Source organism: Marasmius oreades, chromosome 10, assembly GCF_018924745.1.
Source record: "Marasmius oreades isolate 03SP1 chromosome 10, whole genome shotgun sequence".
Classification (NCBI taxonomy): Eukaryota; Fungi; Basidiomycota; class Agaricomycetes; order Agaricales; family Marasmiaceae; genus Marasmius; species Marasmius oreades.
Genome location: NC_057332.1, coordinates 2136116 through 2162976, shown reverse-complemented (window position 1 = coordinate 2162976; position 26861 = coordinate 2136116). Strand labels below are relative to the sequence as shown.

Genomic DNA, 26861 nt, shown 5'->3' with positions numbered 1-26861 from the left:
TTGAGGTTCTAAATTGAACTCCTTAGGCGCTTCAAGAACGTGCGTCATGATGGTAGTGGTAAGAGCAAGGTCGCGATCGAACATGCTACGTTTGGTACAGTTCAAACTAAAATGCTACTCGACTGAACTACAAAGGAATCCCGTTTAGTGTTGAGGATTAACGATGTTATAAAAGTACATAGGTGCTAAAGCACGTCAACATAAAATAGCTATAGGTTATAATTCGAATCGAAAGAATGAGATGCGATGCAAAGCACGGTCAATAAAGAAGAGAGAAAATGAGAAGCCTTATCAGAGTGTGGACAGAGAAAAAGAAACAAGAAAGGAGTGTATGTGCTGAGAGACAACAGAAAGAAAAAGAGGAAAGGAGAATTAATTAATACACCAACCCATAGTTTTTATTGCATTATCCACAACACTCATCGCACCCAAGACTCTCTCCTCTTCCAATTGCCTCCCAACAACTTGAATACCAACAGGTAGCCCATGCATCCCGATTGAGTCATACACGGAAAAGGCAGTAAAAGAAGTGGCATTCGATGCATAGTATGGATAAGAAGGTTCCGCGGAGGGACTGCGTCGTATCTCGCGTTCCACCTCCTGCTCTAGCGAATGCGAATGCAACTTGTCGTATATCCGATCAATAGGGTCGAAAAGTGTGGATGAATTGGAAGGTACAGGGGAAGGGGGCTCGTGTCTCGGATATCCTTCTTCTGGTAAAGGCACTCTACCATCGCCATAACGTTCGTAAATGCTCCCTGGCAACCGTGTTTGGTAAATCTTTCCTTGAGGTTCCACTTCATGAACGCGTCTTTGAGGATGAGGTGGAACCAACGCGTCCAAATCTCGGTCAACAGTAGTGATCGGAACAACACCAGCAGTATAGTCAAGCTGAGAACTTCTTTAAGTGTTTTTTTTTGGAAATCGGGAAAACGCATACGCACCAGATTGAACAAGAATAAGTAACCGGCGCTGACTAGCCCAGCGCGCTCGGGATCCCCGCTAGCCACCACTTGCTTCTTCTGTCTCTTGCCCCATAACCGCCCAAACAGTCGACTCAACCATCCACGGCTCTCCTCTGGCTGCAACTCCGAGTCCGCACCCAAAGGCCACTTTCTGTCTCCTGGACCACCACTTTCCTCTCTTAGTGCAGGGAAAGGAGCTGCAGGTGTAAGTAGAAAATCTACTCCTTGCTCCTTCCAAATCCTTTCGTGCCATTCACGGCGGAATTGATTTCGACAATGGACCAAGGCACGTTCCGAGTACATGTCCCGAGCTTTCATGACCGAGAGGAGTCCAAGTTGATCTTTGTAAAAATCGTAACCTGCACGGCGGAGGGGAAATAAGGCGTCCAAGATGCGGGTAAGCCATCCCTCCGGTGTGGGATCGACTCGCAACTTTGTTTGAAGTTCCTTCGGTACTCCAACTCCGAAGAAAGCCAAGCACCGCACCAACGTTCCGAGTAGCCACCTCTTCCAGCTCGGCATTCTGACCATGTCAACGATTGCTTGTAGAGGCTGATTTAATGGCTCGGTTCCGTCGCTGTGAAGTTGAGATAGGATTTGAGAGCAACCGTCACCGAATGCGAGTTGGTACCCAACCGTAAGGAGTTCGGGTATAGACGGGGTGTGCGGAGTACTGGGAATGACGCTCGATAAGAGTCTGAAGAAGTGGACATACAGAACCAACTTACACGTCGACTACGTCGTGACCCTGATCGCGCAGTGCGTCAATGGTCATTGCTAGGGCACGCCGGCAGGCTGGAGAAGGAGGCAGGACACCTATGTAGTTGAGAGTCAGCGCAAGTCCGTAAACGTGGCGTGCCATTTCTGTAGTCAAGTCGCGCAAAGTACTCATATAACATGTTGCACAAAAACGTGCAATTTGACGCCCCATTGTCTCGATGGGAAATGACTACGAAATGCTCGCCCTGAAACCAAGATCTAAACTGACTCACCATCGGTCCAAATCACCCCCCACTTGAGCTTTTTCGTAGGATCATCGTTTTGGGCGCTCTGAGACACACGCTGGACATCGTCCTCATTCCATGCCATAGGTAAACATGCAGACTCATATTCCCATGGTTTCATTTCAATGACAGCTCGCCAAACATGGAGGAGATCGGCCATACTCCGCGTCAGGGGACCACCAGACGTTTTGAGACATTCGACGCCCTCCATGCTACTCCTATTCCGTTCGCTTGGCCATCTTCCCACACTACCCTTCAATCCATACAGTCCAGCGAAATGGGACGGTAGTCGGATAGAGCCAGCTACGTCTGAGCCCATTTCAACTAGTGTTGCGCGCGAGGCGACAAGAGCGGCACCGCCTCCTGTGGATGCACCTACTCCGTACAACGGATTATGAGGGTTCAGAGTGGGACCTGAGAAAAGAGGTGATGAAGTGGAAATACTGAAGAGGGCGGTTGGGACTGTAGATTTGGCGAGTATGATGCATCCCGCGTCCAAAAGCAGGCGAACTAACGGGCTGTGAGAGTGAACTGGCATGTTGGCGTTGCGAGCAAAACCGATGGTTGTGCAATGACCGGCAACGTCGATGGTGTCTAGAGATGAAACGGGTTAAGATTTAAACGCTCAGTAAAGGAGGGGGGAAGAGAATTACCCTTCAAAGTTACAGGAACACCTTCCAACGGCCTTGCATAAATCTTCTCATCCGAGTTGTGCGGTTCCTTGTCCAAATCCAAGACCTCACTAACACAATTGAACTCCTTCTGCGCGTCGACAACCTTTTTCATGTAACTTTGACGGATTGAAGCTCTCGTTATCGTTCCTTGACAACATTTTGCAATGATCTCTGAGACAGAATACGACAAGATTTGGTGTTCGGCAGGGGTCACTGGTTGAAATGTTGAACTTGCTAAGGACTGGAGCTGTTGTAGACGTCGTTCATGGACGTTTTCACTGTCAACGTTGAGTCTCAACTCGATATCGATACAAGGGATGAAACACACCATATGCCCCGGTAGTCCAGTCCTTTTTCCGACATGGCCGTGTTGAAGATGGGGCGGAAAGGAGTGTGTATCTGTTCAGGAGAAGATGGCGAGTTAAACCATCTAAGGGTACCCTTTCCAGGCCCATTTTATGGGTTTCAAAAAACAGTAATGGATCTCGGGTACAACAAAGAATTGACCAAGCGGGGATCGGGTAATGACCACATGTTGTGGTACGATTTTCTGCGATCTAGCCCTCTTATGGTAGTTTTGGGTAAAATTAGGAATCGTAAGGGGCTCAGGAGTTTGGTTGAGTTTTAGCAAAAATGTAGGCTTCTATCTTAGTGACACCTTCTCCGTCTTAATACCTTCTTGACCTTCACGATAGTCCTTTCGGACGTCAATGTCAAGGTTCATTCCGAGCTAATGTAAGTCTGCAACTTGAATGAACCCTTTTGTTGATAGTACCTCACAACCGCTCATATATATACAGCCACTATTTACTTGTGCGCTAAATCGAACTTGAGGCTGACTGAGGCTGACTCAACTGAATCAACAGTGTACAGCGCGTATTGATGTCTATTCATGGACTCCGATCAGCACCTCTTCCAACATAACAGACAGCCCGGTTTTTGTCGATCTTCATTCCATGGTGAAACTCAATCACGGTAACTACTTTTGATACGTCAGTGAAGAAACGACTCCTTGATCTCTTGCAGAAACATTCTCGTCATTGAGGAATATGGGAGCTTGAGCTTGTGAATGTTCAAGAACGCTCCTAGGATCTGGAACTATCTGAGCTTAAGTCTGTGCATATTTCGCTGTCTGACTTCCTGGATTACTTATCTTTCCTTTTTCTGCCAGATTGGACTGCGCCACTGACTACCTCACTCCTGACATACCACTCAACCAAAAGGAAATAGGATCTACATATTTATGCCTTTGTGCTCTGTCGACTTGTTCGCTTCCGGGCTCAAAATCCCTGAAATTCCGACATACGACACCACTGCACTTCCATAAATTTGGGACCAGGGTCAAGTCAGCTTACTGCTAGCACTACGTATCCGGGTCTCGACGGATACAACTTTGTTCTATCTGGACTGTCTCTTTCCAATCCTTCGCAACTTCACGCGCTGGAATCAATCCTTAAGAGTAGACCTTTCTTTCAGTCACATCTCGGCCGTGGAGACGCCTTTACATCCATAAGTATTTCCTGACGAAGAGCTAGGTCCGCTGACATTTTAGCGCAGGGTGGCGTGTCGACGGCAGTGGCAGGGCCGGTAACCGACTGGTATGTTTGCTTCAAACCAAAGCAATACGCATTTTTTAGCTCAAAAACCGATCCTAATGGGCTAATATTACCTCCATATATGCAGTATCATGTTACGGGCCCGCCTCCATAGAAAGATAAGGTCATCAATCTGTCCCTACAGTGCTCTCCATAAATATAGAGCCAGTATATGCTCCCAGGGGCCAGAAATCCTTGTGAAGTCCACTGGCAGTCGCTGAAAAAGGCCTCGAGCTCCTTGAAAATCTTAGTCGCAGGTATCCATTGAAGGAGTTTCTACTATCACTTCAGGTTCTGAATGGAGCAGGCCAGAGCAAAACTTACGATCGCAATCTGTAACCTTGGGACCGTTCATCTTAGTACTCGATTAGAAAGCCAACCCTGGAGGGTTGGGGGTCACCCGGGGGAGTGCTTTCATTTCGCAAGTTATATATTTTTCACTGCGTATTATACTACTTACCGTTCCTTATTCGATCCGATGTGTCCGTCACCCCCCATCAGGAACTCTTTGCGCAAGATACTTTCGGACTTTCGGGACTTTTGACTTTCTCAAAAGTGTTGTAGCGTTGTGTAGGGCTTCGAAGCGGCCGATTGGACTTGGAATGAAGATCTCGGGAAGGGTGCAAGTCCGGCCGTACGGCTCTGGTTACCTGGGCAGAATAGCCCGTCGACTGAAAGGAAAACGCCATTGCGGGTTGAGTGCTCAATAGTCGCGATTATTTCTATGGCAAGATGGCCGAGTGGTCTAAGGCGCTAGATTTAGGACTATTAAGTCAAAACTCTAGTCTTCGGGCGTGGGTTCGAATCCCACTCTTGTCAGTTATACAACATCCTTTTTGCTCCCGGACCCTTTCTTTGTCGGCCGAAGATCACCATGTAAATACATTTCACAATACCTCTGGAAGCTTGTTATCAATGCATGGACTTGTAAGGAGATGAATCATCGATAGGCTGAACAACCGACTCTTGTGGGGCCTTTCGGAGTGTGTCAATTTTTTTCTCTGTCGCAGTGGAGAACAAGTGACTCTCGCTTCGACGTCAACGGAATTTCGAGACTGAAATGCTTATCTATACTACGCCGTCAAGGGATTCATACTAAAGTCCAAGGTAAAGATTTATCGGCCTTCATCAACTGCGACTGAGCATGATCATGCAAGATCCTTTGTACTCCGTGAGAAGGTTTGTCAGGTAGGAAGAGCAAATTTGTCCGTAGTAACTAAAGAGACTCCGTGGTTTCACTGGGAGGATACAAGGCCCTTAAGGAGCGCTTCTACTACAGCAAGCGCCGTAGGAGTGGACGTGACCGCAAAGGAACCGGATACGGTGGAAGGGTGGGAGCCAACGGTAATGGTGATCGTACCACAAGGAACGGAGGAGCTACTGACGACCGTGCCGCTAACGGTGGTGAAACTTCCATTGCCAACAGTAGTAGGAGAGGCCGTGCCGGTGCTCCCATTGCGAACGGTAGTAGGAGAGGTCGTGCCGGTGCTCCCATTGCGAACGGTAGTAGGAGAGGTCGTACCTGTGCCCCCGTTGCCAACAGTAGTAGGAGAGACCGTACCGGAAACAGTGCTAGTAACTACAGTGACTGCTGAGGTGGTACCGCCAACCACAACGGTAGTGGTGATTCCAGTGGCAACAGTGGTAGGGATTCCAGTCACGACTGTGGTGGTACTGCCAACTACAATGCTGGAAGTGACCGCAGTAGCAACAGTGGTGGGAATCCCACTGACGATGGTTGTAGCACTTCCGGAGAAGATCGTCGTCTCGACAGGTCCTCCGCTCCCAATTGTGGTGGTGCCTCCGACTATAATAACGGTAGCGTTCCCGCTCGAAACGGTGGTGGGGAACAAAGTGGCGATGGTGGTAGCAGTCCCTCCGTTGATAACGGTGGTGGTGGTTGCAGTACCAGTAATGGCGGTCACCGCACTGCTGTACACTCCGCTTCCAGCGGTGACGGTGACAACAGCAGGAATACAGCTCTGGCTGGCACTACCAGTCACTACTACTCCACTAGAGAAGCTAGAGCTGGGAGCACCGGTCGCAATGCCACTAGAGAAACTCGAGCTCGGAGCACCGGTCGCAATTCCACTAGAGAAACTAGAGCTGGCACTACCGGTCACTACCCCACTAGAGACGCTGGAGCTGGGAACACCGGTCGCAATTCTACTAGAGAAGCTAGAGCTGGCAGTACCAGTCACCACCACTCTGCTCGAGGAGATGGTCGCATCTTGAGGTGCTGGAGCCTATTGTAGCGACAGAAGAATCAATAAAAACCATTTAACGAGGGGGTAAAAAATTCTCACCGCCAGTACAAGCGGCCCCGCAGCGAGAGCAAGAAAAACAGCTTTGACCATGGATTGCATGTTACAGAGTGGAAGTGAAAGAAGTAAAGCTGGAGAGTCGCAAGCTTAAAGAGTGGTCCGGACGCATGTTTTGGAGCTGAGCTTTAAACGCCAATCCCAACAAAACGGAGGTGGCCATGTATCCCCGTGGTGTGGTTGAGAAGCTATGTATTGACGGATAGAAGTGCATAGTCATCCGCAGTCGTTTATTGATTCGTTCGGTGGTTCCTGCTGCGCAGGGAATACCGAGCACCTGGTTGCGATGTAGAATCCGTTTATTTCTATCGGCGCGCGGAATCAATCGTTAGGAAACATGATGAGCCGACAGTGGCCGAAGTTTCGATAGATGAATTGGAGACCGGTTCTTCAGCCGAGATGAGCCTGTTAATCGGGGATATCCAGTCAGCCTGGTTCTTGTGGTTTTCGCGGGATGGAAGGTGTGGCCGTTGATAGACGTTCCAATACCTTCGCATTTGGAATCGAAGCGTGGACGACAGTTGGAAGAGGAGATAGAGTCCCGTTTCGTGTTTCAGGGAGGCAATGTTTGGGAACCATCTGTTAGATTTGAATAGTACCGTCAACATTCACAGTGCGAGGCTGAGCGTATCAACAGTGACAGTGCCAGGGGAACGCTCTTTGCCGGTGAGCCTACCGGTTGGCAGATTTTTGAGGCCAATGTGTAATGGCCCCGGGACGGTGGTTCTAGAGTACGACTTGTTTAGGACCGTGCGATGATGCTCTTACTCCTCCATCGATTAACCCACAAAACCCACATAATTCAAATGTCTTCAAGTGAATTCCGACTTGATTGAGGCCTGGCCAAGCGCTAGTCGATCTCACTTCTACCGGAACGGTCCAGGTTAACAGATCGACCCATCGATGATTGAGAGGTACCCGCCATGTTCTATCGACCTCCAGTATACTGATGCTGTAATGACGCAGCCTTGTCTCTTTTCTAGCGATTTCCGAGTTCTGCCCAGTCCCGCGTGTGGATATTTTCAAGGCGTTTCAAAGTTCCACCCTCCCCTCAGCCTTAGCGACCCGCCTATCCCACTTCCCCGGTTTCCAACCGAAAGCCAAAAAGCCCACGAGCAATTTACACCAGCCCAGATCTCGATTGCAGAACCCGCACACGCGTGTATCATAAGACCGAAGACACATCGGTGTGACCCACACCGCCAATAACGTAGTAGGCTGAGCAGTGAGAGGTTGCACTGTTTTCACTTGCTGGAGCTGGAAGTCGACGATTGTCATATCCATATCGCAGTTCAACTCTAACCCCCTCAGCCCCTAGTATCCAACTTAATCCCAGGCGACGAATTCGTAGCATCGCAGTACCGTCGCAGGTGAATGTAAAACGACATTGTCTCGTGAAAAAAAATATAGATTCCGTTCGTAGGTTGCAGAGAAGAAGCGGGATTGCCAGTGGGGTGAATGGCTTTCCTGCGTAGTCCGAGGTATATTCGAGGGGAAACAAGAGCGAAGTATGCAACAAACTCGGGAAGAATGAGTTCAGTGGCTTGCAGGGGGGGCTTGCAGGGAAGATTCGCCGGAGTACATGCTTTTTCATCTAGGAGACGTCTCATCCGTAGGGTAACGGTCTCTTTTCCGTCGAAAAATTGGCACTCTCCGATCATAACCTCCATCACCACAGCGAATCGAAAGATCCAAATCCAAGCCGCCATGTCCCATTCGAGCCCTAAGAACCGTCCAGTCCTCTCATGGTAACTCTGAAACACCGAAAACGTACCTTGTATTGAATGATATTTTTAATAAAAGAACCACTCTTCAAACTTAGCGAGAGCCTAGCTGCCAGTGCCAGTGGATGACGAAGGATCTGGGTCGGTTTAGAAAAGCATGGGAATCTTCAGCCGGCTGTCCATAGATAGATAGATAGATAGTACCTTCAAGAACTCAACAGACTTGGATCCTCCAATTATGGAGGCTTGTGCTTCGCCTCAAATCTAGGATTTACTGCCTAAATTCAGTACACATTTCTGCAGAACAGAATTTTTGGCAAAATGGCGTTACTAATACCAAGTCGCTGACGCTACGTGACAAATGGCATCTACACAAAACGCAATGCCGATGACCATGAATGACAATGAACCTAATCAGCAGAAAATCAACAGCAGAAGTACGCTTTTCATTCTTTAGGCTAACTGGCAACTGACTGGACTATCAGATATACACGACTGGACCTTCAACACAACAGGATTCGAGAAAGCTGCTGAAGATTGGCAAAAGTTTTATAGAGTGTGCCGGAGCACTGAACTGCAAACTAATCATGAAAACTTCACTTTCCCGACAGTCCGAGACGTCTTTCTGGCAAGAGCATGTTACGACGATTTATATTTGAAAGTGTGGGCGTTGACTATGGAGGAAGATAGTCAAATTCTCATTACTGGCCAGGCTGGCACAGGTATGCGGAATATCCATACTTCGTTGTCTAGTCGCTGATTAGAAGGAATCCAGGCAAAACTGTGGCGATGTGGTACCTCATCTGTCGTGCTATCCGCGACATCGCTCAACCAATCGTTTATGTGGACAAGCAGATCACGTATGTCTTCTTCGACGGAGTGGTATATTACGGATCCACAAACATTTGTGCTTCCGAAGCGCTGCCCAAATCCAAGACTGAATCAGCGACACTCCTTGTTTTCCTCAATCTCGACGGAACGGACCTCTCGCCAAGTGTCGGCAATCGATGGACCAAGATCATCCAGGCCTCCTCCAATCCAGCCAACCACCGATGGACCGAAAAGGACCTTCTTCATGCACAAATAGTGCTTCCTCTCTGGACAAAAGACGAACTGGTGAAATGGTATGAAACATATCTTCATCCGATACCCTCAATCTCAACGCTTACAGTTTTGAAGTGACACCGAGGAACACAAAGTTTCTGAATACACTAGATGAATCCTTCGATGAGCATGGAAATGCGAAAACAGGCGTCGATCCAAACCTTGCCAGTCGCTTCAAGTCAGCTTTGGAGCAAGCGCGTCTGCAAGCAAACACGCATCCCGGCCTACTCGACCACACCCGCAAGCTGTCTGTGCTTATCGAGGCCGCCATAACCAAACTCGGCCCTGTAGTCCGCGACGTCTTCACAGCCGTCGTCAACCCGTCGCATGTAGATGCGCTACTGCAACGGGCTATACAGGAACTCCAGTTGGGCGATCTAATCACTGCCGTGTCGAGTGAAGGACTGTCCTTACCTGGAGCTTCGCATCGAATCATTCTCGTGGCTGCCGACGGTGAAGAAGTCGATAAGGTCGCTATAGATCCAGAGTGGAATATCAATATCAAATCACCTGACATTGGATTCCTGCTAATGCGTCGATTGCGACAACTTGAGGACACAGGAGTCATACGATCCTGCATCAGTTTACTTGCTTTGCCACGAGGGCGGTCGTTGGCTGGCTGGCTCTTCGAAGACGCTGCCCAGCGAATCCTCAAAACATTGGAAAAAGACATCCCTTTGGTTCCCATGCAAATGGATACAAATCTCGGAAATAACTCCAACCCAATATTCACCACACCAGAGAATCTTGACGCTGCGGACCCAGTCGTAAAGTTACCGTCCAAGCGATCCGTTATCCAAATCCCCTTCAAACCAACCAGCTGGAAAAACATCAAACCAGATGTTTATCTGTTCTCCGACGCCTGTAACACGCCACTGATGGACGCCATTCTTGTTGAATTCAAGCATCGGACTTCTATACTGTGGGTTCTTCAGCTCACAGTCGGTGACGGTCGCCATTACGGTTCCAACGAAGGATATCCACTAATAGATCAGATCAAGACGGCTATATCCACCAAACGGCCGCGTGATACTTTTAACATCCGCTATGTCCTCGTCAAGCCCGTCGAACCTGCAGGAGAGAAGATGCCAGGGTCCTGGAAATTGCCTACAGGGTGGAGTAAACGCAAAGGAAAGGTATTTTGCGCTTATCTCCCACTCGCATGAGTCAAATCACCTACCGTATACATTACGTTCAGTGGTCATGCACAAATGTTTTTGCCATCCCTTCACGTAGCACAGTCTTTCTCGCGTGGCAGTCTTTTCTCGTTCAATGTTCTTTTTCTCTTTTACCCGCTTTCTTTCACCCATCAGCCCTTCGGCGTCAAACGTCTTGTCGCCACTTTTATTTCCTTTCTTAAAGCCTACTATCACATGGGGGTCAGCATCCGTCGGACACCGTTCCTTGTCGAGGACTTTGCTGTTCATTTGTCCTGATACCAGCCAGGTAGAATACACTGATATTCACTCGTAAACAGTAAATTGAGGTAAAGTTTGCTCGGGTCTGGCAGAATATCATGTTCTATGGCCAATGTGTCGACTGCGGTCGAAGAGCAGGAGTCATCATGATGGGAGAGGGATTCGACTAAAACTCATCATTTCGGCGCCAAGAGGTGTCATTGGTGAAGTGCGATCGATTTTTGAGCCTACCGTTGCGCTGTCCCATGGCCACTGAGCGCGAGTAAGTCGCTTGTTAACGCATCAGATTCAGTCACTAACCAAACCATCGACTCAGAGGTCGCGACCACGACCTCGACAATCGATGCAACTCCGTAATCATAAGTGATAAGCGCTAGCGTTCCGTGTATCGACCAGGTACATGTAACTAGTATCAGGACGGGGAACAACTCGCCGCGACGGACGACTCGGACAAAATGGTGACTGACTTTAAGTTCAAGTTTGGGGCCCGTTAGGCTCCGTATCGATTTCCTGAAGTGTTGCAGGAAATCGACACAACAGGAAGCCAGATAATCGTACACCATGCACCACCCACTGGCAACGTCATCGAGGCCCGATACATCCTTCAAGTTTCACGTACATCCAAAGCATTTCTGGAATATCCTCTCCTGGACTGAACTTACCCGCCGTAGCGGCCAGGATGCCACGACGATGAACGAGAGATAGAGAACAAAAAAAAAGTTAATCAGATAGGTAGCGACATAAACACTTCGTTTCCGACTCCACGAGATTAATTCGCAACCGCGCGTCTCTTCTCTTTATCAACAGTCATCACCCCCGTCTGTCCCTTCCACTGCCCTGCAACGTACAACATAGAACGGGTTGATTCCATTGATCTAGCTCCTCGTTTCTCATAGGCTTCGCCCACTACGAAATCGTCTGAGGGAGGGTCGTGCTTCTTCAGTATTGTGGGCTTCGGATTTTGACTCGATGGAAATTGAATAAAGTGAATATCGTTGGGGATCGACTCAGGTACTAGGTGACAGTGAGCGAAAACGGAGAGAGGATGAAGGGTGATTAGAGGGTAAGTACATCGGTGGTCAAATCGGGAAAAAAAAAACCGCGAGGACAGAACGAGGGCAACGAACCAACAACGAACAAAGTAAAATGAGGAGGAAAGAGGCATAATATAAAAGCACGGGTACTATGGCTGCAAACACTGGCTTACCATCGACCACGTATCCTGACTCTGAGTGCCCCTTCACCTTGTTATCCGCCAAGAGATGATCATCCGTATATGCTTTTTGCCAGCCTTCCTCTTGCGGTCCAGAGAATATGGAGACATCGACATCTCTGACTCTGTTCTGTAGGCCGAAGATCGATATGGAAGAAGGTTTGGAGCTGGTGTTTGAGGAGAGTTGGCAGATTTCTGAGGCCAATGTGTAATGGCCCCGGGACGGTGGTTCTCGAGTACGACTCGTTTAGGACCGTGAGATGATGCTCTTACTCCTCCATCGATTAACCCACAAAACCCACACAATTCAAACGCTTTCAAGTGAATTCCGACTCGATTGAGGCCTGGTCAACTTGCGCTAGTCGATCCAGGTTAGCAGATTGACCCATCGATGATTGAGAGGTACCCACCATGTTCTATCGACCTCCAGTATACTGATGCTGTGATAAGGCAGCCTTGTCTCGTTTATAGCGATTTCCGAAGTCCCGCGTGTGGATATTTTCAAGGCGTTTCAAAGTTCCACCCTCCTCTTAGCCTTAGCGACCCGCCTATCCCACTTCCCCGGTTTCCAAACGAAAGAAAAAGCCTACGAGCAATTTACACCAGCCCAGATCTCGATTACAGAACCCGCACGCGCATGTATCATAAGACCAAAGACACATCGGTGTGACCCACACCGCCAATAACGTAGTAGGCTGAGCAGTGAGAGGTTGCACTGTTTTCACTTGCTGGAGCTGGAAGTCGACGATTGTCATATCCATATCGTAGTTCAACTCTAACCCCCTCAGCCCCTAGTATCCAACTTAATCTCAGGCGACGAATTCGTAGCGTCGCAGTACCGTCGCAGGTGAATGTAAAACGACGTTGTCTCGTGAAAAAAAATATAGATTCCGTTCGTAGGTTGCAGAGAAGAAGCGGGATTGCCAGTGGGGTGAATGGCTTTCCTGCGTAGTCCGAGGTATATTCGAGGGGAAACAAGCAGAGTATGCAACAAACTCGGGAAGAATGAGTTCAGAGGCTTGCAGGGGGGGGCTTGCAGGGAAGATTCGCCGGAGTACATGTTTCAGCGTCCCGGATGGTACACTTCAGAGTTTATGCTTTTCCATCTAGGAGACGTCTCATCCGTAGAGTAACGCTCTCTTTTCCGTCGAAAATTTGGCGAACCAAACTCCCCAATCATAACCTCCATCACCGCAGCGAATCGGAAGATCCGAATCCAAGCCGCCATGGCCGATTCGAGCCCTAAGAACCGTCCAGTCTTCTTATGGTAATTCTGAAACACCGAAAACGTACCTTATCAAGCAGTTTATTGAATGATATTTTCAATAAAAAGACCACTCTTCAAGCTTAGCGAGAGCTGCCAGCTTAGAAAAGCATGGGAATCTTCAGCAGTGGCTGTCCATAGATAGATAGATAGGTAGGGAATACCCTCAGGACAAGGCGAGAACTCAACGGACATGGAGAACGTGGTGATGGATCATCGATCATGACTCAGTTCAAGTTGATACAGTGACCGCCAGCATGTGATGTGACTGACCGTGTCAGCGCTTCAACCCATATTTACGATTAACAACAAAACGTGCGCGTGAACCCCAACGCAAGTACAAATTCCAATTCTAGTAGGTTAGAGTATTATATGAAGTGCCAAGATAACAGCCAAGATCTGAGTGTATCGTACAATTTGTAGCTTCAAGATAGTAAAATGTGGCAAGAACGATGTTATAATTACAAGTCCATGTCGATGTCCTGACTCGAACTGACGGTATTCTTGTCGTTCGTTTCGAAGTCAAAATCGTCTTCGTCCCACCCAAATAAATCCTCAACGGGTATGTTTTCAAATTCGGCCAGAGCAGCTTGGCGTTCGCATTCCTCTGCATAGGCTTCGAGTTCTGCATCTTCAAGATCTTCTGGAGTTAACTGGGACTCGCCAGCCACGGTAGTTTGTGATTTAGTACCCTCAGGCTCTGCCTCAGTGATTAGTGACCGAAAAGGTGAAGAAGAGTCTGTTAGAATGCACCTTCATGAAGCTCAGTTTCCCACTGATCCAGGTCTTCAAGATCCGGATCGAAAGAATCACCACAGGAAGCATAATATGACAGTCGGTATTTATGTCTGAGTTTGCGATTATCGTTGAGCATAACACGTCTGAGAACCTACAGACAACGTCAGTCAGTCGTACGTTCAACTCGCGGCCAAAAGGAGAGCGAGGAGGTGCACGCTACCCACCTCATCGTCAAATTCGTCCTCCGCTTCGCTGTCGTCCTCGTCATCCATAGCCATGGACTCATCCGCCTCAAACCCGTCACTACTGCTCATCGGATCTAGCCTCCTCCTGCTCTTGACTAGCTTCTTCCTGGCATTTTTCGCTCTCTTCAAACAAGAGCTCCTGAACTTCTCTCGTAGTATGGACCCCGTTTCACTTGACAGTGACATTGACATGGTTGGAGACAACGACTGACTAGGACCAACACCACTAGAGGTGCGCATTTTTGATTTATACTGCGACCTTCGACGTGCTTGAGCTTGCTGTATAGGTGACGATGACGGACCAGCTGGACTCGAATCGTTACCGAAACTGGCCAGTGGCGAGGAGTTTAGAGGCCTATAGCCGTACGTATCATTTTGATTAAGGGAGCGTGTGCGGTTGGTGTGAGGAGTAACTGGAGATACGCAAACCGGACCTGACTGGATGTGGAACATGAAGGCCAGAAGAGACAGGGAATTGTGGATGTAATTAATCAACAAAAAAGAAGCGCGGGAAAATGGGATAACGGCGCGGTGCGCGTCATTACGGGGCCGTGACCTGGGCACGTGCCGTCCGGTCTCTTCATCCAGTGCTATTTGCCCAAGCAAGTACCTCCATCTCCCGCTACCCAACAACAAAGTCAATATCATGAACATGAAACTCTTGACAGTGACATTCAGCAAGCTACTTTATGTGGGAGAATGAAAAGGCGCCCAATGTTCCGCGCATTTAGAAAGGATCAATATTTCTCTAGAACACCTTGGGTCACGTCAAAATACTGGCTGTCATCATAGACGACATTTTCTCTTTCCCCTTTACTCTGTTCGATGATCCCTTGTTGTCACCGACGACGATGTCTTCTTCTCTTACTTCTAGTGGCCTTTTTTGCGCTCGTCAGTCACTTTTGGTTAGGAAGCTATACCAATATTGGCTTGACGGGCGTGTTCCAGGGTGAACCCGCTTCACTGCAAGATGACGTCGATCATCAAGGCCGTTTGAAACAGACCACGATTCCCAGCGATGCCCACACCCATGGTTTTACGGTTTTCGAAGAGCTCTATCTACGAGACGGGACGCTCTATATCATGACCGACAACCCCGACTCATTTCCACCTCTGTCGCACATTCTCTCGCAGCCAGGTCGGAGGGCTGCTGGGGTATCGTTGACACCTACTGATAACGTGAATACACCATAACCACTTTCACCCTGAAGCTTCGATCCTAATTTTGCTATAGGAAATGCAGGTAATCAACCCAGCAGACGCGGAGGCAATTCTTGGAGATCGTGTTCTTCGTTTGAGCGGCTTCACCGTACTCTTGTACGAGCCCGAGCAGTTTATGAATGTGCGTAAAGTCTTTTCCGTATCTCCGCCCATGGTCACTAAATACTTTTCGTTCGTAGCATTACTACCATTGGTGGGGAGAAATCGTTTTAGGTCTATGGCGGGTCTATTCTAAACTCGGGACTGGTTTGAATGGCACAATCACCCCGCTACCGTTCCCTGCGCGATTTATCGCTCCAGTAATCAAAGGTTTTCCTCTTAGACTTTCTTACTCGCACTGATCATGCCCTCTATGCAGTTCGTAGAAGAGTCAGGCTGGCGAGATCCTGCTTCAATTAACGGGCCCATCATGCGTGTTGCCTTTCCAACAACTGCCGTCGAAAACGGTCACTACTGGCAAGACTTGATCGAGATTGAGGCTACGGTCGTGTTTAGCAGGGTGATCGTGGTGAATCGAGAATCTGCGCATTTGCAGTGCGTTTACCCTTACTGCTCGTTTATTCCATACCAATCACTTTTTTGTTCCAGCCCCTTCAGCGGATTATGGTACAAAATGATAGCAGGCACTATGAATGTAACTGTTCCTGAGGGATTTTGGGAACCCATTCGACATTCCGTGCTTAACAACCTGCTGGGGTATATTCCAAAGTTCGATGCTGTTTCATCAAAGCCAGTCGTCACCTACATCACAAGACAGCGCCGAACTCTCATACACTCGCACCATCGGGCACTTGTGAGGGAGTTGAGAAAGCTGAGAGTCGAGGGGATTTGCGAAGTGCTTGTTGTGCGGATGGAAGAGATGACATTAAAGCAACAGATAGAACTTGCAGCAAGGACTACGGTATAGCTTTATTTACTTATTTCCCTGGGGTGTTTCTCTGAAGGTTGCCTTTCGTAGATTATGCTCGGGGTGCACGGAAACGGTCTTACGGTGAGTTGACATCGCATCTGTTGTTCGTGTCCTTCTGAATCCCGAATTTAAGCATCAATTATGGATGACACCATCCACAAAGTCAACTGTCATTGAGATATTTATACCGACAGGTCTGTAACTAGCGTTGCCTTTTCCTTCATGTGGTTTATTCAATCGATGCAGGATATACTTTCGATTATGAACTACTTGCTCGGAATCTTGGACATCGTGTAGGTGTCTTTCTGTGCACTCACGCCTACGTTTTGCTCAACCGAAAACTAGCACTACGGGATTTGGAACGACACGGCTTTGACCTACCCGAAGGGAACCACACATAAGGTACGTAATACCAAGTTTGGGACTATCCTTATGCTCAACGATATTCAGGGTGTCAATTTTCCTCCTGGATTTCACGGAAATGATATTCCAGTGCAGGCAGAGACCGTAACGAGAATTATACGGGAACGTCTTCAGCAGCCTTCATTAAGTAATTGATTGACGCAATGGACCTTGCTGGTAGTTGACATCGTTCAAGCTTCAAGTTCAAGGACGCCCCTTAAAAACCGGAAACTTGAGCTTGGGTCGGCCCAGCTGCTGGCAGCGGGGACAGCTAGGCGTCTGCTCGCCTGTCATTTGACAACACTCCATAAAAAGGAAACTTGAGCTTGAGAATCGAAGGATTTTCTGTATCTAATCTATACTCTTATAATACCTTATATAACGTGTACTTGGGTCTGTGCTACGCTCAGTCGTGACGCATCCGACCTTGTCTAGTGACCATCGATTGATCCTACATGTCTGCAGCATATCTGGACATATACTCTGGGAACAAACAGGAACATTCTTGTCAGATACAACATTACACCCACACCTCCACTCTCCTCAAGAAACATGCCTCGATTTTCGATCTGCCATCCGCCCCAGAACTCTTAACTCCCGAACAACAAGAAATCCTTATCGATCTCAATGTCTAGATCTTTTCTTTTCCATCTACCTAGCTGTAGAAACAACGAAGATCTTACACGTTCCTTGCAGAAAGGCAGCGGCGATGGTAACCAAGGCTTGCTATTCCAACCGCCTCAACCTCTTTTGGCTGGCCGAATCACTTTCGTGCTGGATTCATCAACTCCGAAAGCCAAGCATAACTTTATGGCGTTGTGTAGTGGGGAGAAGGGAAGTGTGAAGAGCGCACCTAACAAGAAGTTGCATTATCTGGATTGTCCGATCCACCGTGTGGTCAAAGGATTTGTCGCACAGGGTGGAGACGTTACTCGTGGGGACGGTTCGGGGGGAGAGGTGAGTAAGAGTCTTCTGTTTTGTATTGAACTTCTACTCATCTTCATCAACTTCTACTTTACGGCGTACGCGGTTCAGTCTATATACGGCCCAAAATTTCCGAGCGAAAAACAAGGATTACAAGTTTCACCTCGTCGTGGAAGTATTGCTATGGCCAATTCTGGAGGGAAGAATCCGAATAACACATCTCAGTTTTTCATCGTTCTCTCAGATGATGAAAAGGTCATCGAGAAGCTGAAAGGTGTGTATGTATTCGTTCACACCCGTGTAAAAAGCTGACCGTCTAACACTTGCAGGAAAATACGTCGTATTCGGGCGTGTCAAAGCTGATGACTCTGAAAGTGAAAGGGTGCTACAGAGACTTGACGAGGTGGGTGCAGAGCCCGGAAGCAAAGACGAAAAGCCTGTGGTACCGGTGTGGGTTGGTGGTTGCGGAGTAGTGTGACTTCCGAAAAAACAGCTTTGTGCACTTTTCTCTCATCGGAACCTTTACAATAGATAAGATACCCCACTCCACATTACTCAGGCGTTAGCAATCTCCGCCAGTTAACTTGGTCTCGGAATGGCGCGAGAACGCGACACCGATCATCGTGCCTGTGGGGTTTTACCCCCGTGAATGGCTCATGGTCCTTTCTCTTCACCTCCGCACAAAGTCTGTTTTACAGTTTCATCGAAGGGCTGGCAATGTCTTCGTCATCCTCATCCGATAAGTCGAGTGCTGTCAAGAGGAAGTCTCCTATTAGCAACGAAAAAGAGATGGAATTTCGAAGCAATCGGTTACATCCATTCAACTCGTTCGCGAATCTAGTGCATCCGTGCAACTACCAAGTGGGCGCTGGGGCGATTGTGTATAATGCTTCGTGGCCCGCCTCCCAAGCGGACATATTTGATTGCGTTGAACTGGTTTGAGGAGCAGGAGGGAGCTCTCGGATCCTTTTTTTGAATCACCACGGGTATAACAATGTGAGCTGCACTGTCATCTATCGCTTTCACAGTCGCTCACTTCTCTCGACAAAGCATACCTGTATTGACAGCTTAACCTTTGGATTTACCGAGTCGTCATGGTCATTCAACCACTTGGATTTGGATTGAAATGGTATTGGGCCACCATGGACTCGCCCGTAGAGTATTGAGCGTTAGTGGTTGTTAAGGATTCGGCTTCATGTACACAGTACTATGTTGTAAGGTCAATTTTTGGCTTGACATTATACGAGCGATGTAGTCCAAAAAGTGACAAGAAACCCAACCAGAAAAGAAGGCTTCGTTTTTTTACGAGGCTATCGTCCCGATAGCAAGTGCATAGTGTCACGAGAAAGAGCGATTTGAACTTGGCCTGGTTTAGTATGATATCTTGTGCATGTATAATGTTCGACGAGGCGGTACACTGGGCTGAAGAAGCGAATCATCCTTCCAAGTCCGGAAGAGACTGAGGCAGAGGGCCTCAGGCTGTCAGGCGGCCTAATCTCTTGAACCCAAGGAGAAGGTGCAGCGCAGTGAAAGTAAAATGAGAAACCCCGAAGTCGTGCATCACAGTCTGGCAGAATGGTAAAGGTCCAAGCGGCGTATTATCGTGGGCGATTAGCAGTAAGGTACAAGTACTCGAAGTTCAATCTAGTAAACCCGTCAAATATCATCAGAAACTTCAGCGTCCGGTGTACATCGTTGACCTGCGGCGTCGGATGTAGGGTTTGTCGATCCAGGGAACACACTGGTGTTGCCTTGCACACTAATGCAGAGGTTCATGCCGAGGGGAGACTGCACGGAAACTGAAGTAATCGACGTTCCCTTTGGTAGTGTTTTCGCGTTCGTCAACTTCAAGACAGACTTGATCGCGTCCTCGCACATCGATTGTACTTGAGCTTGGGTGTACTTTCCCGTGTCATCATCCCAGGTCGTCTTTACTTTTCCGTTCGCCTGATGGAGCAGAGAGTCAGTAAAAGGACAAGTGAAGGCCATTGGGGAATAACACTCACGTTGGTGAACCTAGAAAGACCAGTAGAAGCATTCGCGGTGCGCTGCAAGTTCTTGTTGGCAGGGACGCTGAGAAGCGAGGAAGCCAAATGCCTGCCAGAGGTATTCTTCAATCCCTTCTCCGTACCGAAAACATGAGGTTTGATCTTTGCGAACTCGCTCTTAGCGGCGGCAGTAAACTCTGCATCTGCGCCGGCTTGTTCGTTAGCCTAAGTTGAATGGAAACAAGTTGCAAAAGAGTTCGGAAATGGATGATACACAGGGGGTCGTACTTTAGTGTTCAGAGCCTTGCATTCAGCAGCCGTTTTTGCCAAGGTGGACGCAGCTGCGGTAGAAAGACCGACACATTTTCCAGATTGATTGAAACCACAGACGACTTTCCCACCAGAACCCTTGACAGCGACTAGAATGGGAAAAAATATTCAGATTCACGGAGGCGACATCCGGTTATCCAGTACTGACTGCACTTCTCGCAGGTAGTCTGTTTGCCACAACCTGCCTCAGCAGGGTCGGAGGCGGAGGCGCTACTAGTACCAGCTACCGGGCTTGCAGGCCTGTTCGCCGGTGTCGGATTCTTACTAGCGTTAGCAGGGGTTTTAGCTCCGGACTTCTCTCCGGCTGCAGGCTGGACAACATGGTGGGTCAGTCAACGTTAACCGAGCCACGAGTATCATGCTCACCTTGATAGGGGCAGAGAGCGTCGCCTTGGTCAAACACAGGACAAAGAGAAAGAGAGCAAAGAAATGGAAAAGACGAGAATGAGAGTATTGCATGACGACGAAAGAAATCTGTTCACAGAACAGAGGGGAGCGTGAAACAAGGAAATGAAAGAGGTAAAAAAATGAGGATTGGACTGCGCCTGAGAAAACCGGGATGTTCTTGAAGGCATTTTATAGCGCAAGAAGTTGAAAAAAAAAAACAGCATGGAGATCCCTGTAGATCTATCCAGCGAATCGATACCGAATTAATTCACACAAAATAAATTGAAGCTATGCTCACCGTTGCGTCAAGAATCCGAGAATGAAGCCTTCAAGGAGTCATGGTTCATGTCTGTCTGGCAGTCGCCGCGAAAGCCACCTACCCCTTGTTTCCAGGCTGAAGTTGACACTTGCTGTTTCAGCAACAGCCATCCATGAAGTCGATAATGACAGCTTGAACGGGGATTGTGGCCGTGTGTGGATCAGCCATCCTTACAACCTGTACAAAACTGCATTGGTTCAGTTATGTTTTTCTGGTCCCTTACTCGAGCCCGATGAAGATACGTCGCTTTGATCAAGGTAGTGAGTCCAGAAGCCCGAAGTGCGGAGGATCAGATGGATCATACCAAAACTCCGACATGGCAAATTCCTTTATCATTCTTTCTGTCCATGTCATCAATCCATGTCAAATAGGTGACTTCAGAACTGTTGCCTTGCACAAGAGGTGTAGGAACACGATTAGAACTGATGGAGAAGTCGAGGGCTGTGAAATTCGTTCGCAAAATCCTGAGCAGAGAAATACAAAAGAATGAGGCCACATACGGTCGGTATCCAACGTTCAACAGTCAGATACACTGACCGTTGCTGCATTGGCCTTTACAGCTAACCCCGCTTTTCTCGCAGCCCTTTCTGCTCTTTTCTCCTTTTCTGCTGCTTTTGCGTGTTTCTTTCGTTCGTTCTTCGAAGGGCCTTCAGCTTGTATTCTGGAATGATGAAAGTAGTAAGGTTATCCTAGCCAGCAGAAATATTCCACACTGTTGTACGTTACTAGGAGGATTTGCGTCAGTCATCCCACGAAGGTTGTGGAGGAAAAAGTATCAAGAACAAGCCCCGACTCCCTAGTGAGTCATTGCTCAGGAAGCCCATCGGTATAACACAATCCATCGATGAGGTAGTCAATCAAATGATTTGTGGACCATATTCTGGGTTCGCTAAAAAGAAGGAAGAAAAAAAAAGCGTCGCGTCGCGGTCATGTGATACCACAGGTTCGCCTTCAAATTTCAACCACGTCAATGGGTTTATTGCTCCTCCCTCGTGTCTCCTCCTACCCAGCTACAGTTCTCCCATACGGTGCGAGCCTCCCGCAGGCCCTCACTCTGTGCTAAGAAATTGACCCCTTTACAATATGGATCGCCGCCATGGCTCTGAACCTGCCAGCCTCTCAAAATCTCCTTACAGCAACGGAACAGCCTCTGACTACGAAGAAGAATTTTATACTCATACGGAAATCCATCACCTCCTTCACCATGACATCATGAGCGATAAGCAAGTCGACTTGGACGTCTTCATGTCGACGGTCCTTCATGCACCCAACCCGCTTCCATCAACCGAAGTCAAAGTCATTGACGAAATAGTCAAATCCCCCGAGTTTATTGGGCTCCTTGAAGACTACTGCAAACCTGTTGTACTTGAGGAGGAAAAGTACCTAAGATTCACAAGATTATGCAGATACGCTATTGCCCAGATGGTAGAGAAGAAGATCACGAAGAACGAACTGGGATTTGCGCTTTGTGTCAACGATTTTCGCAGTTCAGGAGGCCACCGAAAACCAGACGTGGTTGGTACTACATACAAGGCTATCAATATCAGATTTCGAGAGGGGAAGTACGAGACGAATGACAACAACGACAACAACCACAAGACTGACAGGAAAAAGAGGGGTAATGGGGAAACGGTTGAATCACAATCGACCGTGGAAGATGCTTCAACGACTCTCGAGAATATCATCGACACAATCACATCACCTCCCACATTTCCGCTGATGTGGAACGACCTCTACATGTTCGCCGAGTTTAAGGTCGGACAGTACGATCAGCGGGATATAGAGGAACCTGGTGAGTAAAGCCGTGATTAATTGATTTCCCTCTCTTCAACTGCTCCTATCTGCCAGTAGTAGGCGCTTCTCAGCCAGTGCCAACATCCTCCTCTACAGTTTCTGTTCCACGACGATCCAGTCAGTCCATTTCTTGCAATATTGTTCACTTATCTTCAATACAACGTCTTTCAGACAAACAGAGCAACCAAGTCGATGACACGCAACTCACCGATGCCTCCATTTTTCACCATTACCAGACTAACGGAGTGCGGCGTTCTCATGGCACTTCCCGAGGTGTCAGTACCGCTGGTCCTCCTCTCGCTCCGAGTGACAGTAATGCTGGTGGTTCAGGTGATTCGACCCCTCCCGCTAGGGGTAATTCAACTAAACGCCGTCGTGACGATGATGATTCCGTGCAAGCCGTAGAACCTCCACCAAAACGACGCAAGGTGATGATTCCTCCGAATATCCGCGTAGAGTGCGCTGGATACGCCCGCCATCTGTTCAATCGAGGGGGTGTTCGCACCCATGTCATTGGGGCTCTTGTCACGAACAACGTACTCGAGCTTCTCGTTTATACCCGCTCAGGAAGTTGCTTCACGAAACCTCTCAAATTCATCAAAAATCCGAGTCTCTTTCTAAGCATCTTGCTTGCATTCTCGAGGTTGACTTGGTCGCAGTGGGGATTCTTCGACCGGCTTATTCCTTGCACGCTGTCTACTCCTCAACTTCCGGGCCCCAACGGAGAAACTGATCTGTGGATGTTCAAGGGATGTACGCTGGATGTCGGGGAAAACAAGTGCGAGGTGTCGGATATCCGCATGTTTCCCCGTGACTTGATTGGTCGTGGGACTTGGACAATTGGAATGATGGCTAAGAGCAAGGAGTTACTTGGTGAAGGAAAGGTTCGAAAATTGATCTTGAAGATCTCGAGCGCTCCGACGACTCGGGAACCCGAGCAATTCTTCCTTGACAAAGCGAGCACAGCGGCGAACGAAGACGCTAAGGAAAAATGGGTTTTGAACCACCTTCCGGAAATGATCGATTCGGGAGATTTCGAAGGTACCGTATCATTTGAACAACTTTTCGGGGAAGACTACGAAAAGAGGACTCTCCGATACTTGGCTGTGGAAGAATTATATCCGATTACAGACCTCACCGCGCCTGAAGAATTGAGATTGGCGTTCAAAGACATAGTTTATTGTGAGTATCTAGTTTTTGTTCCGCCAGATTCATGAGTCTTGATATCCTCTGGCAGGTCATCAATGGCTGGTCACTGTTCCGGGGATTATGCATCGTGATGTCAGCATCAATAACTTGATGTTTCGTGTGAAAGGCGACAGGAAGTTTGGGGTCCTTAATGACTTCGATTTGGCGTGTACTCTGGACGAAGACCACCAGTCCAGCTCCAAACAACGAACAGGAACTAAACCTTTCATTGCCCGCGATCTTTTGACCCCTGCTAAGGAGTCCGACACCTTGCAGAAACACTTTGTTCGGTACGACCTCGAATCGATGGTGTACGTGTTTGCATGGATAATTTGTCGTTATGAGGACGGACGAGAAATCCGAAATCCACCATTTGAAGGGTGGTGCAAAGGCAATTTGGTTGATGTTGGGCACCAAAAGTCTGATTGGATGCACGGGTCTGTGGAACGCCAGCCTATCACTCCCCAATATGAATCTCTCCGTCGGATTTTAGAGAGCCTTCGGACACGACTCCGCCGTGGATATAATGCACAGGACGAATACCTGGCCCCTGATTTTCCCAGTGGGCTTCCCCCGTTTAAACACGAAACCCTGGGTGACCATGTTACTTACAGCACGATCCTGGCAGCTCTCGATCCCCCGCCGCCATATACGGACGCTCTCGCCGCCCTATCATAATGTTCAACCTCATTACCTGTGCCCGTTCATGTTGCATCTGTAATGACCTATTCTATTGCACCTTATCCCCTGCACCGTTCATCTTTCTTCTTTTTCTCTACGCATATATTTCTATTATACTCTCTCGTTCACATCTCAATGCTGTCACGATATCAGTGTATCTGTATCACCTTCACCTTACCTGGTCGCCGTAGGACTATGAGACTGACACTAGGACTCGTATGGTGGGCTGTAAGCTATCATGTGACTTTGAGCCCCGGGTCTTCGCTTGGGTCCAACACACAACACAGCGTCCTCGATATTAATCCCAACGACAGTTCTCAGCCCAACTCAATTAGTTCATCTCAAATAATCATTCAACCCCCATCAACCCTTGCTACCATGTTCCATGGCGACGCAGTACCGCCTTCTTTGAAATGAATGGGCGCTTCTGCAGAAGCTCGTTACATTGAGCTCGTTGATGAGCATAATCGTTCTCTCCCACCACCTTCAGTTGTAGTTTCACCAGTCAGCGACGTGCAAAATCATGGATGAAAGCTCAGAAGCTCCCCCTTTCCTCGATTTCTCTGCGACAAATCCACCTCCAAGGAACAGGTCAGTACATGTGACCTTTTTGCGCTCAGCTGGTGCTCACGTCAATCGTTATCGCACTACTGCAGGAGCCCTTCAATACGCATTGAGAGAGACATAAACGGCAACACTAACCCGCCAGCGAAACCAAACGTAACACGAAAACCAACTCTCTTTCATCCTACCAAGTATAAACCTCACCGTGGTAAGTTGCCCTTCAAATGTACTCCCTTGGGGCGATTGAATCGATGGAACTTGTAGATGGACAAGGTGACGGGTGTGATATTGAACTCAAGGACGCGAAAACGCAAGGGGATGTGAGGTTTGACGAGGAAGCACCGATCTGGAGCGTGTATCTCAAAGAAGCCGAACGCTTTGACAACGATCTGATTGTTGGCTTCCAAGATACAATCGACTCGGTTCTGGTTTTTGTAAGTTCAATTTCCGTGACTCTTCTTTCCGAACAGTGCTCAAAGAACCTTGGCTAGGCTGCCCTCTCGGCGGGGGTCATCGCTACTTTTGTTGCTCAGACTAGCCAGGTATTGGAACCAGACCAACCACAAATCACCAACCGCCTTCTTGTGGACCAGATTATCCCTCTCCTGCGTGCCGCTGGAAACGCCACTGCCATCAGCCTCATACCCCCTCCGGACGTTGGGCCAGACACCCCAACCCACTCAGATACAGATGTAGCTATCAATGCTCTCGGGTATCTCAGTCTTGCCCTCGCAGTGGGTACTTCGGTTGTTTCAGTTCTGGTCAAACAATGGCTTCAGGTGTGTGTTTGTCCAACGGTAAACACGGTCCCCTGTATTCATCCGACCGACTCTCTCTCTTTCTCATAGCTATATGTAGTTGCTACTTCTGGCAACAATCAAGACCGTGCCTTGACGCGCCATCTACGCTACTCCAGCCTTTATAAGTGGCGACTACCAGAGGTCGTAGGCATCCTACCCCTTCTCCTTCATCTCGCATTGGGAATATTTGCAACTGGCATCCGTAGGGTACATGGTAATCGTGGTCGCAGCAGGAGTATTGGCCATATACATCGCAACAGTCTTCCTCACCGCCTTGGCTGTGAACTCCCCTTACCGCATACCTATTGTCTATCGTCCTATTCACACCACGCTCCGTCTCTTCGAAAAAGGATGGTTCGCCATCCGGCAGGTGCTGGGTCTAGGTAGGCAAAAGATTTCCTTCCGCCCGAGCGCCGAAACGCCATCATTACGACCCACCGAAATCAATGAGATACAACACGGCGAAAAGGAGCGAATGGAGCTTGCCTGCAGCGCAATAGCGTGGCTCCATTCCACCTCGAACAATCGTAACGTTCAACGACTGATCGCGGAGACGGTTGCTCGGTTGGGTCCACCACCACCTCAGAATCGTGATAGCTGGGAGAGTTGGGTCCGAAAACATTACAATTCGCTTCGATTACTCTTCACTCCCGCACTTCTGAACACAGTGTGGACTTGTGTTACTCCTTCACGAACGAGTGTGGATCCTATTTGCGATTACCCCACTTGTTCGGGTATCCTTGATACCCTCAAAAACATTCACTCTGTTGATTCTACACTGGTGGGATATCAGGATGGGTTGCGGTATGCATTACAAAAAGCAGAGGAAGCAGGCTCCGGTCGCTATATGGAGTATCTAACCCGTGAACGACGGATAAATGTTGATGAATTGGGTATTGGGGTGGGCTTAGATATGACATGGACGAGGCAGAATGAGACAAGCCAGACAGATATCTCGGAGACGCTGAGTACTAAGTAGTTGACGACCTGACATGGAGGTTATCAAGTAAATTTGGTGGAGATACGTCTACCTCTCGGCTGTGGTTCGGAACAGCGGAAATGGACAAGTTTTGCATCCCTTGACAGGA

The 26861-nt window shown here is 48.4% G+C and overlaps 13 protein-coding genes across 13 annotated transcripts; 7 read left to right on the top strand and 6 right to left on the bottom strand.

Annotated features, from left to right (window-relative positions):
- Positions 1–25: 25 nt before the first annotated feature.
- On the bottom strand, positions 26–3117 carry E1B28_002727 (uncharacterized protein). The gene is made up of 6 exons (XM_043159667.1): positions 2972–3117; positions 2623–2921; positions 1958–2563; positions 1694–1781; positions 945–1638; positions 26–891 (listed from the first exon to the last, which is right to left on the bottom strand). The coding sequence occupies exons 1-6, from the start codon at positions 3004–3006 to the stop codon at positions 373–375; spliced, it is 2241 nt and encodes a 746-aa protein (XP_043003270.1). The 5' UTR covers positions 3007–3117; the 3' UTR covers positions 26–372.
- A 1932-nt stretch (positions 3118–5049) lies between these two features.
- Positions 5050–6604, bottom strand: E1B28_002726 (uncharacterized protein; the record flags this gene model as incomplete). Its single annotated transcript, XM_043159666.1, has 2 exons — positions 5050–6484; positions 6545–6604. 2 exons carry the CDS (start codon positions 6602–6604, stop codon positions 5474–5476), a joined length of 1071 nt encoding a protein of 356 aa, XP_043003269.1. The 3' UTR covers positions 5050–5473.
- Positions 6605–6864: 260 nt separating this feature from the next.
- On the bottom strand, positions 6865–7167 carry E1B28_002725 (uncharacterized protein; the record flags this gene model as incomplete). The annotated part of the gene is made up of 1 exon (XM_043159665.1): positions 6865–7167. One exon carries the CDS (start codon positions 7165–7167, stop codon positions 6865–6867), a length of 303 nt encoding a protein of 100 aa, XP_043003268.1.
- A 1477-nt stretch (positions 7168–8644) lies between these two features.
- On the top strand, positions 8645–10918 carry E1B28_002724 (uncharacterized protein; the record flags this gene model as incomplete). Its single annotated transcript, XM_043159664.1, has 4 exons — positions 8645–8720; positions 8769–9005; positions 9059–9407; positions 9455–10918. 4 exons carry the CDS (start codon positions 8645–8647, stop codon positions 10551–10553), a joined length of 1761 nt encoding a protein of 586 aa, XP_043003267.1. The 3' UTR covers positions 10554–10918.
- A 656-nt stretch (positions 10919–11574) lies between these two features.
- E1B28_002723 (uncharacterized protein) lies at positions 11575–11970 on the bottom strand (the record flags this gene model as incomplete). The annotated part of the gene is made up of 1 exon (XM_043159663.1): positions 11575–11970. The coding sequence occupies one exon, from the start codon at positions 11968–11970 to the stop codon at positions 11575–11577; it is 396 nt and encodes a 131-aa protein (XP_043003266.1).
- Positions 11971–13562: 1592 nt separating this feature from the next.
- On the bottom strand, positions 13563–14761 carry E1B28_002722 (uncharacterized protein). The gene is made up of 3 exons (XM_043159662.1): positions 14245–14761; positions 14036–14171; positions 13563–13982 (listed from the first exon to the last, which is right to left on the bottom strand). Exons 1-3 carry the CDS (start codon positions 14716–14718, stop codon positions 13744–13746), a joined length of 849 nt encoding a protein of 282 aa, XP_043003265.1. The 5' UTR covers positions 14719–14761; the 3' UTR covers positions 13563–13743.
- A 329-nt stretch (positions 14762–15090) lies between these two features.
- On the top strand, positions 15091–16954 carry E1B28_002721 (uncharacterized protein; the record flags this gene model as incomplete). The annotated part of the gene is made up of 10 exons (XM_043159661.1): positions 15091–15444; positions 15500–15607; positions 15666–15785; positions 15845–16020; positions 16075–16387; positions 16445–16477; positions 16530–16590; positions 16643–16689; positions 16742–16798; positions 16847–16954. 10 exons carry the CDS (start codon positions 15091–15093, stop codon positions 16952–16954), a joined length of 1377 nt encoding a protein of 458 aa, XP_043003264.1.
- Positions 16955–17253: 299 nt separating this feature from the next.
- E1B28_002720 (uncharacterized protein) lies at positions 17254–18200 on the top strand (the record flags this gene model as incomplete). The annotated part of the gene is made up of 4 exons (XM_043159660.1): positions 17254–17427; positions 17495–17755; positions 17834–17996; positions 18052–18200. The coding sequence occupies 4 exons, from the start codon at positions 17254–17256 to the stop codon at positions 18198–18200; spliced, it is 747 nt and encodes a 248-aa protein (XP_043003263.1).
- Positions 18201–19378: 1178 nt separating this feature from the next.
- On the bottom strand, positions 19379–20499 carry E1B28_002719 (uncharacterized protein; the record flags this gene model as incomplete). The annotated part of the gene is made up of 5 exons (XM_043159659.1): positions 19379–19669; positions 19729–19935; positions 19999–20129; positions 20189–20351; positions 20407–20499. 5 exons carry the CDS (start codon positions 20497–20499, stop codon positions 19379–19381), a joined length of 885 nt encoding a protein of 294 aa, XP_043003262.1.
- A 1330-nt stretch (positions 20500–21829) lies between these two features.
- On the top strand, positions 21830–24406 carry E1B28_002718 (uncharacterized protein; the record flags this gene model as incomplete). Its single annotated transcript, XM_043159658.1, has 4 exons — positions 21830–22538; positions 22595–22657; positions 22712–23722; positions 23778–24406. The coding sequence occupies 4 exons, from the start codon at positions 21830–21832 to the stop codon at positions 24404–24406; spliced, it is 2412 nt and encodes an 803-aa protein (XP_043003261.1).
- Positions 24407–24448: 42 nt separating this feature from the next.
- On the top strand, positions 24449–24826 carry E1B28_002717 (uncharacterized protein; the record flags this gene model as incomplete). Its single annotated transcript, XM_043159657.1, has 1 exon — positions 24449–24826. One exon carries the CDS (start codon positions 24449–24451, stop codon positions 24824–24826), a length of 378 nt encoding a protein of 125 aa, XP_043003260.1.
- Positions 24827–24932: 106 nt separating this feature from the next.
- E1B28_002716 (uncharacterized protein) lies at positions 24933–26160 on the top strand (the record flags this gene model as incomplete). The annotated part of the gene is made up of 5 exons (XM_043159656.1): positions 24933–25000; positions 25066–25181; positions 25238–25407; positions 25465–25752; positions 25822–26160. 5 exons carry the CDS (start codon positions 24933–24935, stop codon positions 26158–26160), a joined length of 981 nt encoding a protein of 326 aa, XP_043003259.1.
- An 88-nt stretch (positions 26161–26248) lies between these two features.
- On the top strand, positions 26249–26752 carry E1B28_002715 (uncharacterized protein; the record flags this gene model as incomplete). Its single annotated transcript, XM_043159655.1, has 1 exon — positions 26249–26752. One exon carries the CDS (start codon positions 26249–26251, stop codon positions 26750–26752), a length of 504 nt encoding a protein of 167 aa, XP_043003258.1.
- Positions 26753–26861: the final 109 nt, after the last annotated feature.

Excerpts from the sequence above, each read along its gene's own strand:
- E1B28_002727 (XM_043159667.1), bottom strand. The coding sequence starts at position 3,006 with ATGTCGGAAAAAGGACTGGACTACCGGGGCATATG. Across the intron at positions 1,639-1,693 it reads GGTCACGACGTAGTCGACGT|TACTCCGCACACCCCGTCTA; the intron begins GTAAGTTGGTTC and ends CGTCATTCCCAG. Across the intron at positions 892-944 it reads ACTTATTCTTGTTCAATCTG|CTTGACTATACTGCTGGTGT; the intron begins GTGCGTATGCGT and ends AGAAGTTCTCAG.
- E1B28_002722 (XM_043159662.1), bottom strand. The coding sequence starts at position 14,718 with ATGTTCCACATCCAGTCAGGTCCGGTTTGCGTATCTCCAGTTACTCCT. Across the intron at positions 14,172-14,244 it reads AGGACGAATTTGACGATGAG|GTTCTCAGACGTGTTATGCT; the intron begins GTGGGTAGCGTG and ends CGTTGTCTGTAG. Across the intron at positions 13,983-14,035 it reads GGAAACTGAGCTTCATGAAG|AGCCTGAGGGTACTAAATCA; the intron begins GTGCATTCTAAC and ends TCACTGAGGCAG.